The sequence below is a fragment of the Camelus bactrianus genome, chromosome 8, assembly GCF_048773025.1.
Source record: "Camelus bactrianus isolate YW-2024 breed Bactrian camel chromosome 8, ASM4877302v1, whole genome shotgun sequence".
Classification (NCBI taxonomy): Eukaryota; Metazoa; Chordata; class Mammalia; order Artiodactyla; family Camelidae; genus Camelus; species Camelus bactrianus.
The window spans coordinates 13,462,165-13,474,415 of record NC_133546.1 but is presented as its reverse complement, the minus strand read 5'-3'; the positions used below and the strand labels follow the sequence as shown (position 1 = coordinate 13,474,415).

General features: G+C 39.8%; 1 protein-coding gene across 4 annotated transcripts in view; it reads left to right on the top strand.

The window, feature by feature from the left end:
- CCDC170 (coiled-coil domain containing 170) overlaps positions 1-12,251 on the top strand; it is an 81,980-nt gene that overhangs the window by 25,555 nt on the left and 44,174 nt on the right. For 3 of the 4 annotated variants that reach the window (XM_074368152.1, XM_074368151.1, XM_074368149.1), the window contains exons 2-5: positions 3,602-3,631; positions 4,556-4,684; positions 5,987-6,243; positions 9,909-10,053. In XM_074368152.1, the coding sequence (XP_074224253.1) occupies positions 3,602-3,631; positions 4,556-4,684; positions 5,987-6,243; positions 9,909-10,053 (561 nt within the window). The remainder of the gene's footprint in view (positions 1-3,601; positions 3,632-4,555; positions 4,685-5,986; positions 6,244-9,908; positions 10,054-12,251) is intronic. The other variant, XM_074368150.1, reaches the window with a different exon arrangement.

Here is a 12,251-nt window from a genome sequence, read left to right as displayed (position 1 = left end):
TAACTTCAGGGGGGCTTAATTAAAAGAGCAAAATCCTGAAGTGTCTTCTCTTAAACATACTCAAATCCCTATGCTACTAGGGCCATTTCTTTGTCCTTGTGTTTTCCATAAAGATACCGCACGGCAAGATTTTTGATTTTTGTCTGTTCTCATCCTTATTCCTTTTTTTGCATTTAAGTAGTTGGGGGAGATATTTACTCTGATTATGAAATTAACGTATCATCCCTGTAAAGGACTTGGAAAATATAAAAACATATAGCAAAGAAGAAAATGAAATGTGGTCCCATAACTAAAAGGTAACCACAGTTGACATTCCTTTCCAGTAGTTTTCTTTAAATTATATTTAATTATACAAATAATGCATAAATATATCATTCTTGATAAAAACAAAACCATTTCCCTCCCCAGCTCCAGAACTGTTGTCAGCCCCAGAGGTGAGGACTGTTAATGAAGGTGATGTGTGTTCTTTCAGACCGTTTTCTCTTTTTCTTCACAAAATATATTTATAGGAAAGACATAGTATTTTCCCTCCATGTTTTTGTTGTTGTTGTTGTTGTTGTTGTTGTTTTTTGAAGGGAAGGTATTAAGCTTATTTATTTATTTATTTATTTATTTATTTATTTATTTATTTATTTATATTTAGAGGCGGTACTGAGGATGGAACCCAAGAACTCATGCATGCTAAGCATGTGCTCTGCTACTGAGCTACACCCTCCCTACCATGTGCTTTTATGAAAAACGGTATCAGACTATGGATCTATGCTTTCTTGCTTTTGTTCAGTGGTATATCTTGGAGATACTCTTATGCCGAAACATTCAGCACAATTTCCTGCTACTTGTTGCATGGTATTCACAATATGGGGGTGCCTTTTTGAATAATTGCCTTGTTGATGGGAATTTATATTGTTTCATCCCTCTCTTTTCTGCTATTACCAATAATGGTATAATGACTATCTTTAGACATATCGTCATGCACGTGTGTGAGTATTTTCCAGGAAGAGATAGGTAGCGCTGCTGGGTCAGATGGATTTACATTTAAATTTTTAACAGAGATAACCTAATTGGAAGGGCATTCAAGGGCTTAACCATTGTGTACTCTTGCAAGCTACGTATGAAAAAACTTCCTAACACTTGATAAGAGCAACCTTTTATTTTTTCCAAGCTGATGTGCCAAAAATGGTGTGTCTTTGTTTGAATTCTTACTTCCCTGATTATTAGGGAGGTCGAGCAACTTTTGGTGTGCTTTTGACCGATTTTATTTTTGGTTTATAAAATGTAGTATAGTTCTAATTTTTCTTCCTTTTTTTCATGTGTTCTTCTAACAGCTTTCATGTTTTTCCTTTTGCTTGTAATCCTCTCATGCTATTGTGTCTCATTTCTTCTCATTTCAAGCTACCTCAGCGTGTCTTGAAGGAGTGGGATTTCCATGGTATCTTCCAGAGCACCTTGCAGCACAGAGGTGTCTCTGGGGCTCAGTTGGGGTCCTCCAGAGAAAAAGGACCAATAGGATAAATAAATAAATATATTAAAAAATATATATAGAGAAATTGATTTATGATAAGAAATTGGCTTGAGTGACAGTGGAGGCTGAGATCTGCAGTCAGCAAGCTGGAGTCCCAGGAGAGCTAATGGTGTAAGTTCCCAGTCAGAGTCTGAATACAAAGGCAGGGGGAGATTGATGTCCCAGCTCAAAGACAGGCAGAGAGAACAAATTCTCCCTTACTCAGCCTTTTTGTTCTATACAGGCCTTCAGTGGATTGGATGACACCCATCCACATTGGGGAGGGCATCTGCGGATTCAAATGTTAATCTCATCCAGAAAATCCTCACAGATGCACCCAGAATCATGTTCAAACCAAATACCTGGACACCCTGTGACCCAGTCAAGTTGACAGATAAAATTAACCATCATAGCTACATAGAAGACATAGGAGAATTCCTGAGCAAATGGTAAAATAGGATTTTATTTGGAAAACTCGTCATTTAAAAGATGTTAATTCTCTTTAAGTTTATTTATAAATTTAACATGCTCTCAATGAAAATACCAACAAGATTTTTTTTTTGGAATTTGATCAGCTGATTCTAAATTTCATATGGTACAATGAATGAATAAGAATACCCAAGGAGAAATAGTCTGAAAAAGAAGCCCTATTCGGTACGACAGTGTATCAGTGAGCTCGGGACTGCCTTTGCAGCCCTGCTGCCTCTGTTCTCTGCCTGCTCTGATCCCCCATCCTCACTGCCTCCTCTCAGATCCTGGATCACACAGGGCATCCTCCTGCCACAGGACCCTTGCTTGGACTTTTGGATATTTGAAAGATGTGGGCTGCTCCTCTTTCAATACCTCTTGCTTATTTAATTTCTATTTAATCATCACTTCTTTAGGGAAATCTTTCCTTCCTGTTACCCTAATTTTAAGTCAGTTTCATTTGTTGTCCGCTTCTTTCTTACTTTGCACTTATTTCAGTCTGTCATGACGCAGTCATCAGTGCAGTTCTTTGATAAATAGTCTTTAATCTTCTTTCTTCTTTCTTTCTTTTTAATGGAGGTCCTGGGGCTTGACCTCAGGACCTCATGCGTGCTAAGCGTGTGCACTACATCTGAGCTATACCCTCCTCCCCAAATGTCCTTTTTCTTACTAGACTGTAAGCTCAGTGCCTGAGCCAGGATAGGCTTTCAGTAAACACTTGCTGATGAATAATCTTGAGTTGGCTGGACTTTGAGGGGTGATTTAGACCCTCGCAAGTGTCTTCTAAACTCAGTAATCAAGAGTCTTCCTCACATAGGCCCTGCTTCAGGGTCAGAGCTAATATTATCTTAATGTGTCGTTTCTTTTGTCCATCACCATTTGAAGATCCTAATGCCTGTGGTAGTGTTCTGCTTTATGTTTTAACCTCCTCAAAGGAAGGCCCATTTCTGAACTGCCTCAGAGGCTCTTAATATTATGTCCAATGGACACTATATGTTTTCATAAGGAGATATAAAAGTATGGTGTGACCATGTCCCTTCCAAAAAAAAAATCATGTTAGTCATTGAAAGAAATAATCACATCCATTGGAGAAACTTATTTCCCTAAGGAATTTTATAAAACGGTGGGCCATACGTATTATAGTTCAAACCTCTTGTAAGTGACCTAGGTCCTCACATGGCCTACGCTGGAAAATACTGCTGTGGTGGTTAGGGTGGAGAAGTTCCTTCTGAATACTGAGAGAGGCTGAACAGGATGTGGTTCTCTTATTAGATGCAGTGAAACGGTTTATGCTTTCTCCCCAGCAGTACATCCCTGCCCTCTTCTTGGATATGTTGTTATTGGCAGACACTGGCTGTTACTAAGAGCACTGAAGGTTTTGTTTGGCATTCTATGGATTGAGACACACTAGTCATGACAACGCTCATTGTAACGTCCCGCGCTTTAAGATGACTTTTGCATCCATGAGTATTTCCAAACGGTAGTCTCTGGCGGTTCGGTAACCGGGCAGTCATAAACAGGTTTTACTGGTGTGTCCCCCGAGGCCACTAGATATCTCAGGGAAACGCTCATTTAAGTGACCTCTTTCATATTCCTTCAGAAATGAATGACTTTCTCGTATGTTCTTCACAGAGACCACTGGCCCTGGAAACTCCAATAGAGGTGGGTATCTGTCCAAACTCAGGAATAATTCTTGAAGGAAGCAGGTGTTACGGCAAGAGCAGGACAGAAACAGAACCAGAAATTGCAGACTGCAACCCACAGCCCAAACCCATGAGTCTGCGCTAAGGTTGTGTTTATTTGGATCACAGGGTGTTTTTTTAAAACATTTAAATTGGTTGCCTAGCTGCAAAAACTAGGAATTTTTACTTCGAAAAGTCTGGATATATGACCTGTCTTGAAAAATCGGAGTAATGAGGCCATGCTCTGATTCGTATTTCTGCACTGGTAGCCATCAGTGGCGCTGAGAGCTGTTCCCTTGTGGATGGAGCAAGGGCTCTTCAGGTACCACCACTGTCTCTGGTCTCAAGCATCCATCTAAGTCACTATCAAGACCCCATGATAGGCTATGAGACTGAGAGTACATGGCATAGTGAATAATTATGAGGGAGACAGCCCTTCACATTTAAATCACATGATCTCTCTGATAAACACATGATACCCTTTACTCTACGGACCAGAGATGAGTTGATAATCTTTGTAGTCTGGAAACAGAATGATGAACTGCCTCCTGGTTAACCTTCTTCTGCTGGTTCTTTGTTGACTCTATCTGTTCTGGTCAGAGGTCACATAGCACTGGAGTTGGGCAGAAGGAAACTGTCCAAGATAGCAAAGGCCAACTAGTAAATGCCAAACCCTACCACCATCCTGGGGGAAGCTGTCATTCATTCCCTGGCTGCCCCCTGTCTCCCTTAGAATTTTGAGAATGAGAATGAAATGATCTGAACCAAATCCTTCTCTGGGCAGCATTTAAGACATATCTGGACTGGAAAGAATGCTTCTGTTCTTAATCTTGCTTTGCACAGCTGCATGGAAAAGATTGTTTAACTCTCCTCTTTCTGTTTTGTCTTTCGGGAACCCTGTCAGGAAACTTATGATCATCTCTTGGAAGTCCCGGCCACTCGGGAGCAATTAAACCACTATCGGAATGTGGCCGAGACTGCACGAAGTGAGCTTGCAGCAACGTTGGTCAAATTCGAAGCTGCTCAGTCTCAGGTAAGAGTGTGCATCTTCATACTCACAAATGGGCCTTGTTAGCGTCTTACAGTGTGAAGCAGGGGAAAGACGGGAGTAGAAATAGGACCAAGGGACACAGACTCAAACTTTTTGGCAAAGTTTATGCTTCTTCTCTTAGTGTGCACCTACCCCCTAGTTATGGAGAATTGCTGGAAGGCTGTGCATTTGCCATGCTGCTGAGCAAGGTGACATGGGTGGGTTCTGGATCTCAGAGGAGCTCCACATCTTCAAGAGCCCTGAGGACACCTGGGGACTTTGGGTTTGGGTTGCGTGGGCTTTGGAGGACTTTTAGCATCTCTGGGAGTATCTTTAACGTGGATTGCTTGCAGTCTGCAGCTCTGGGGATGGAATTCTGACTCCCTTTCTTGTGGTGGTTCTGTTTGGGAACATTCTAGGAAGACAACTAAGATCCATCTACCCTCTGAGTTGGATCAGGTCTACTGTGGAGTTTCTGGGAGGTTCTCTCTGAGACTCATTGTGATCATAACCTTGTGGCTCCAAGGAGTCCTAGACTTGCCTGGGAGGTAACTAGCAGTCCTACTGGGCTACCAGGATCCTGCTGAAATGAGTTGATCATGTGTGTGTGTGAATAACTGCATACACGAATACTCACAGTTCCAAAGGAGTACATGCATTCATAAAGTTTTCTAATGGGGTGGACCTGATACCTTAATAAGGCTCATACTGTGTTCAGCATTTTGATGCCAAAGAGTTCATAGACGTTAAAATGTTTCTTTTGTGTAAATCCTGTAATGATTTTCCTTTTCTCCTATATTTTTTCTAGAAATACAAATATTATTCCCCTTTCTCACCCATAATAAGGATCTAGAAGGCAAGAGGGAGAAATACAGTGATATATTGAATAGTCTATGTTTACTTGGGAAACGGCTGTGGCCGTGAAGTTACAAATAGCGTAGCTGGTAGGTTCCACGTTTCATTGTCAGCAGCAATACAGAGTTAGAAAATGAGTTCCCATCACAAAATATTTTATTGCTTTTTGCAAAATACACCACACATGTCTCCTGAGTGAGCTTAAATCACCCCAAGACATTGCTCAATTATTTTCTGAAGACAGAATGTGAAGTCCACTATTGAGGCATATAATTTCCCATCTGGTAACACGGAAACAAATATGAAAAAAAAAAAAAAAAGAAAGGAAAGTTGGATTAAGTCATGAATAAAAGATTGAAATTTTAAATTATGGTTTTGGGTTTTTTCCAAAGATAATTCAAACTTACACATTGAAGTCCTTTCCCTCATTTTACTTCTTTTCCACGTTAGCTTCGGGACCTGCGATCCAAAATGCTTTCTAAAGAAGTTTCCTGTCAAGAGTTGAAAGCTGAAATGGAGAACTACAAGGAAAACAATGCCAGAAAATCATCTCTCCTCACCTCTTTGAGAGACAGAGTTCAGGAGCTGGAAGAGGAATCAGCGGCGCTCTCCACTGCTAAAATTAGAACAGAAATTACCGCTCACTCTGCCATCAAGGAGAACCAGGAGTTAAAGAAGAAAGTTGTAGCACTAGACGAGAAATTACAGTAAGGATATTTCAATGTATTTCTAATTGAGTCAGTGTTAAAACACTAGCTTCTGATAGCAGGATATGCCACTGGAGGCACTGGCATTTTGCAATATGGGGGTCCTGAAACTCAACTTGGAAAAAAAATCATTGACCTTATGTATCTTTGGAGTCTTGAAAATTTTTCTCAAATTTATTTCTAAATGTCACAAAGAGTCTTAACAAACATGGCGTTGTCCTAAGCATGTTTATGCCCTATTGATTAGGGCTGCAAATTCTTACATGTAAAATTTGGGAGATTTCTCCTAAGCAGAGGTTTAACTGGAGGTGTGGAGTGGTTGGTGCACAGAGGGAGGAGTTTATTCAGAAGGTAGTTCTGAAAATACCCCAGAAGTCCAGACCACCCCAGACCACCCTGAACACTCTAATGAGGTTATATCACCAGTTTATGTGAGAACTCATGAAATCTAGGTTTCTATACTTACTTCTGGCAAAAGGTGATTATTAAGATAAAATTGGGAGCTAGCTGTTCTTAAAATACACTTTAAAATTCTATGTATAATAACTTCAGTCACTTTATTAATAAAATACTTGATCTTTATTTTACTAACTTCATCTTAAAAAAAATAAATTCAAAAACCCAATACTTCCAGCTCTTGTCCTCTGTCTCACCTTCCGTTTACAACAAAAGTCCTTAAAAATGTTTGTATATACTCCCTGTCTCCAGTTTCTCTCCTCTTTCAGATCTCCTCCACTGAAGACACTCATTAGTGACTAGTGACCGCACATTGCAAATTAAATGATCAGTCTTATCTTACTTGACCTTCCAGTCCATCAGTCAGAGTTGGTCTGTCTCCCTGAACCACTTTCTTCTTTTAGCTTTCAGAGCACTGCACATGCCTGCTTTTGATCCTACCTTTCTAGCTGCTCTTTCATTGTCTCTTGCTTTATCCTCCCAATCTCCTTGACTTCCAGATGTTGGAGCACCCCAGGGCTCAGTCCTTAACTCTCTTCTCTCTTCTCTCGTCCGTCTAAATTCACTCTCTCAGTGCCCTCATCCTGTCTCAGGGCTTAAAGTATGATCTAAATGCTTGTGACTCCCACATTTCTAGATTTAGCCTGGATCACTCCCCAGAACTCAAGACCCACATGTCTTATGACTTACTGAACATCTCCATGTTGATGTCCAACAGGCATCTCAAACTTAACGTGTCCAAAAAAGCTTCTGATATTTCCATAAAATCCTCCTGCACTTTCCCTCATCTCACTTAATGGCAATTCCATTCTTCTAGTTGAACTTAGATCATCCTTACTTCTCTTTCTCTGATACTTCAGTAAACCCATCATTTGTCTCTACTGTCAAAATAAATCTAAGTTTTGACCACTTCCTGTTGCCACCCTCGTTGCCACTAACCTGGTCTTAGCCAACTATCATCTCTCACCTGGATTATTGCAGTAGCCTCCTAAGTGCTTCCTTGCTCTGCCCATGCCCCCTGCAGCCAGAGTGATTCTGTAAAAACACAAATGGTAGATCATGAGTCCTCTGCTCAGAGTCCTCCAATAACTTCTCTCCTCACTCAGGGTAAAGACAAAGTATTTCTTATGACCTAAAAGGCTCATCCTGACCAGGTTTGCCTCCAGTCTCTCCCGTATTCTTTCTGTTCCAGCCCTCTGGCTTCTTTGTTGTCTCTCGAATGAAACATACCAGGTGTGATTCTACCTCAGGACTTTTGCACTTGCTCATCCCTTTGCCTGGAATGCTCTTGCCCAGATAGCACATGGCTGCCTCTCTGCTTCCTTTTGGTCTTCACTCAGAAGTCACCTTCTCAGTGAGGGCTTACATGAGTGATTATATTTAAAATTTTACCCTGCTCCCCCCCAGATATTTCTTACTCCCTTTCCTGCTTAATATTTTCCTCTCCAGTCCTTTTATAATATAATATATATTTATACACATTCATATTTTGATTATTGTCCATTTTCCCAACTAGAACATAAGCCCCATGCGGGCAAGGGTGTTTATCTGTTTTGTTTACTACTGTATCTTTAGCACCTTTAATAGAGCCTGATGCATCGTAAGTGCTCAATAAATATTTATTAAGCAAATGAGTAATGAAGTGATATACACTCATTGTAAGAAAGCTTTCAAAAATATAGTAAGTATAGTAAAGTGCCAAAGAGAAATTAAAATTACTAAAAACCTTATGATTCCAGGAAAGCTATAGTTAACATTTTGTTCAACAGATTTTTAGACAATTGCACATAAATGACATCATGTAATGAACCATTTTTCTTGAATCATATGTTGTAGATATTTTAAAAAGTCTTTCATTATATCATTTTTAATGGCCAGTGATATTCCATTGCCTGAAATATCATAACTTACTTAACCAGTTCTTTTTGCAATTTCCTTTAGGCACTTAGTTTAGCTCCACTCAAAATATTATTATAAACCAAGGTGCAGTGAATATCCATGCACATTCATATTTTCACATTTATGTGATTATGTCCTTATGATAGATGCCTGGAACTGGGTTGGATCAAAGGGAAATGCAAATAGGAGTGGAAATAGTTTAGAAATTCCTGGAATAGAGGAGTAGATTGAAATCTTGGAGTAAATGTATAGAGTCATATACATAAGTCAATCAGAGCCATAGCATTAACTGTGTCTTTCATGAGTCAGGGAGACTGAATAAACATTACCTTTTACATGCTGAAAATAAGAACTTAGAGATATATTGATGTTGGTCTTTTATTGTTATACATTTTTCTAAATAGAAATATGATATGCTTTTGAGTATATGCAATTACATGCTTTGTTAATCTCTGAATAGTGTGAAAGAATTTGCAGTAAACACTCACCATGGTAAAAAGGGAAAGCAATAATCATGTTTATTATCTAGGGTACTAAAAATGATGCCAAATTATTGAAATGATTCTAATTTGCCTTTATAACATGTCTATTTTTTGGTGATCTCATAGTCTCTAACATTTAAAGCATTAGAAATAGACCCTGCTATTTCAGCAAACCTATGTGAGATTTGAAATAAAGTGGCATAGTTAAGCACAAATTGACTGATTTTCCTTGATTGGCCCATTCCAATACCCTTTAAAAATTCTAGATGTGGGAAAACTAATAGTGATCTTGGCTGATAATTGAACACCTCTCTTTTCTGTTGAGGGGAACATCCCCTGCTTCTGATACATTTTTTATTATAGTTATGCTTGGCCATGAACCAGAGAACGCCCCAAGTAACCCTGATAGAACATTGTAGAGTGCTTGAAAATAAAACAAAGCCTGGTTTCTAGAACCAACGTCGCATCACTCTCTTTCTTCCCCACGAAGTTCCAGCAGAGACTCATGACTGTGTGGGTCTAGTGTGGTCTAGAGGACTACCTGCACTTCTGCAGATCCTAAGAGGAGGCAGATAATCTGTCTCCCTTGCTCAGATGCCATGGAGATCTTCCTTTGCTTCTGCAAGGTGTAGGTGCCCCAGAGTTGCTTCCACTTCTCTCTCTGCTTAACAGGGCTTGCAGACAATAATGTGCTGTGTGTCTGGGGAAACTGTGTTGTGTTGAACACGATGATTGGTTATTTCTCAGCAGAGAGCTTGAGTTCTGAACTTGGATGAATGGCATCTTCTTTGGTGTTAAAACTTGACTTATCTGTTATTTGCCTGATAGACAATGTTTGAAGGAAAACGCAGAGAATAAGAATCAAGCCTTGGAGAATTGCAGGAGACACGAGGAATTTCTGGCTCAACTTCGTGACTACTTAGATCCAGAGAAGAAGAATGAAAAGGCATCAGATGAAGATTTAATTCTAAAGGTGTTTACATGCAGATTAAAAAGACTATAAATTTAGTGGTCATTATGACGTGTGCCATGAAGGAAGAGCTGTGGTTGAGTCTGGGGGTAGCAGAACAGGACAGGAGCCGAGCCCTAGTATAGCATTAATTGTCTGTGTGACCTGGGAAAAACCATATCACCTCTCTGAGCCTCAAGTCCAAGGTTCTCTCTCTCATTATTTGAGATTAATTATTCTCCAGAAGGGATTGATTGCTTTGTCTAAAATATATTTAGCTAGTCAAATACAATTAATTATTCATTTTAATGATGTGTTTTAGGAAGATTTTGTTTTGTTTTAGTTGTAAGACAGAAACACACACACCAAAAGAACAAAACCAGCTGTGTGTCATTTTTGGGATGCTCATTGAATCTAAGGTTAAGATTTAGTTCGAAAGTATTTTTTAACTTTATGCTAAAGCCAAAAAATTGAAATCCAGCTTTAATGTAACATTACTGGCTTTTTCATTCCCCTACCCTCATTTTCAGTGGGAGGGGAATTAAAAAGAACTTTAACGTATTATAAATAACTTTCAATTTATTATCTCTTCTTCAGAACTTTTTTTTTTTTTTTCTTTTGTGATTGTAAAGTTCCTTAAAGGTGGATGTACCATAGACAATCATCCTTCCTCTCTGGCTGAAACAGTTTCCTCTTCATCTTTCACTTTTTCACTATTATAAAAAAAAACAACACTGCAACAATATATGAATATCTTCAGACATAAAAAAAATTAAGGTGGAAATTAATTGTATCAATTGAATAATTCACTTGGCCTGTGGTGGTTCATTAGGGCACCTGGAGGTATTTGGATGGAAACGGCATCTTTGCTCGTTTATAAACCTTTCGTATCCTTGCTTGCCCACAGATTTCCATGCAGCCATTCTTTTTTTTTTTTTAACGTCTTACTGTTTTTTAAAATTGAAATACAGTTGATTTACAATGTTGTGTTAGTTTCAGATATACAGCAAAGTGATTCAGTTATACATACGTTTTATATATTTTTAGTTTTTTAAGATACTTCCATGCTGTCCTCCTCAGTGGCCGCACCAATTTACATTCCCACCAACAGTGTAGGAGGGTTCCCTTTTCTCTACACCCTCTCCAGCATTTATTATTTGTAGACTTTTTAATGATGGACATTCTGACCGGCATGAGGTGATACCTCATTGCAGTTTTGATTTGCATTTCTCTAATAATTAGCAATGTTGAGCATCTTTTCATGTGCCTGTTGGCCATCTGTATGTCTTTGGAGAAATGTCTATTTAGGTCTTCTGCCCATTTTTTGACTGGGTTGTTTGTTTGATATTAAGTTGTATGAGCTGTTAGTATATTTTGGAAATTAAGCCCTTGTCGATTGCATGGTTTACAAATATTTTCTCCCATTTTGTAGGTTGTCTTTTCATTTTGTTGGTGGTTTCCTTTGCTATGCAAAAGCTTTTAAGTTTAATTAGGTCCTCTTTGCTTATTTTTGCTCTTATTTCCATTACTCTAGGAGATGGATTGAAAAAAATATTACTGAGATTTATGTCAGAGTGTTCTGCCCATGTTTCCCTCTAGGAGTTTTAGAGTATCTGGCCCATGCAGCCATTCTTAGAGGCCGCCCCTCAGTGGTTCGTTAGTAAGCCTCCTGCGAAAGCTGCAGAATGACCCCATGTTAGCTCACTGATAGGTTTTGGCTGCCCAGACCTCCTGGGGTCTGCCTGATGCCCTAGAGGCACTGGACGCAGCTCCTGGTCCTCCCTGTTGCTAACACGTGACCAGGAGCCTGGCTGTTGAAGTCCACCTTGCACTGTGGTTCGGGGGATTATCTTTAAAGCCAAATGGTGGGGAAAAGAAAGCGAAATTAAGAGCTCTTTCTTCCAGAGACCCTTTCCCACATGAGAGACAGTCTCCAGGTGCTAACCTGGCTGCTGATGCTGTGTTAACCATGCCTCCTTATTTTCCCTAATTCTAGTGCTTTGGTACTTGGGGCCTTGCCGGCCCAGGAGAGACTGGGTCCCAGGGTGAGCCAGTTCCTAGCAAATGACTCTCCTGGGTGCACAGCTTTCAAATGCAGATGAACAGTTCAGAGCCCACGCCCCAACCACTTCTATCAGGCCCTTACACTCTGGGCCATCGCCCCAGGGCCAGGTGCCAGGCGACTGGAGACAGCTCCTACCCTCCAGACCCCACTGAAGTTG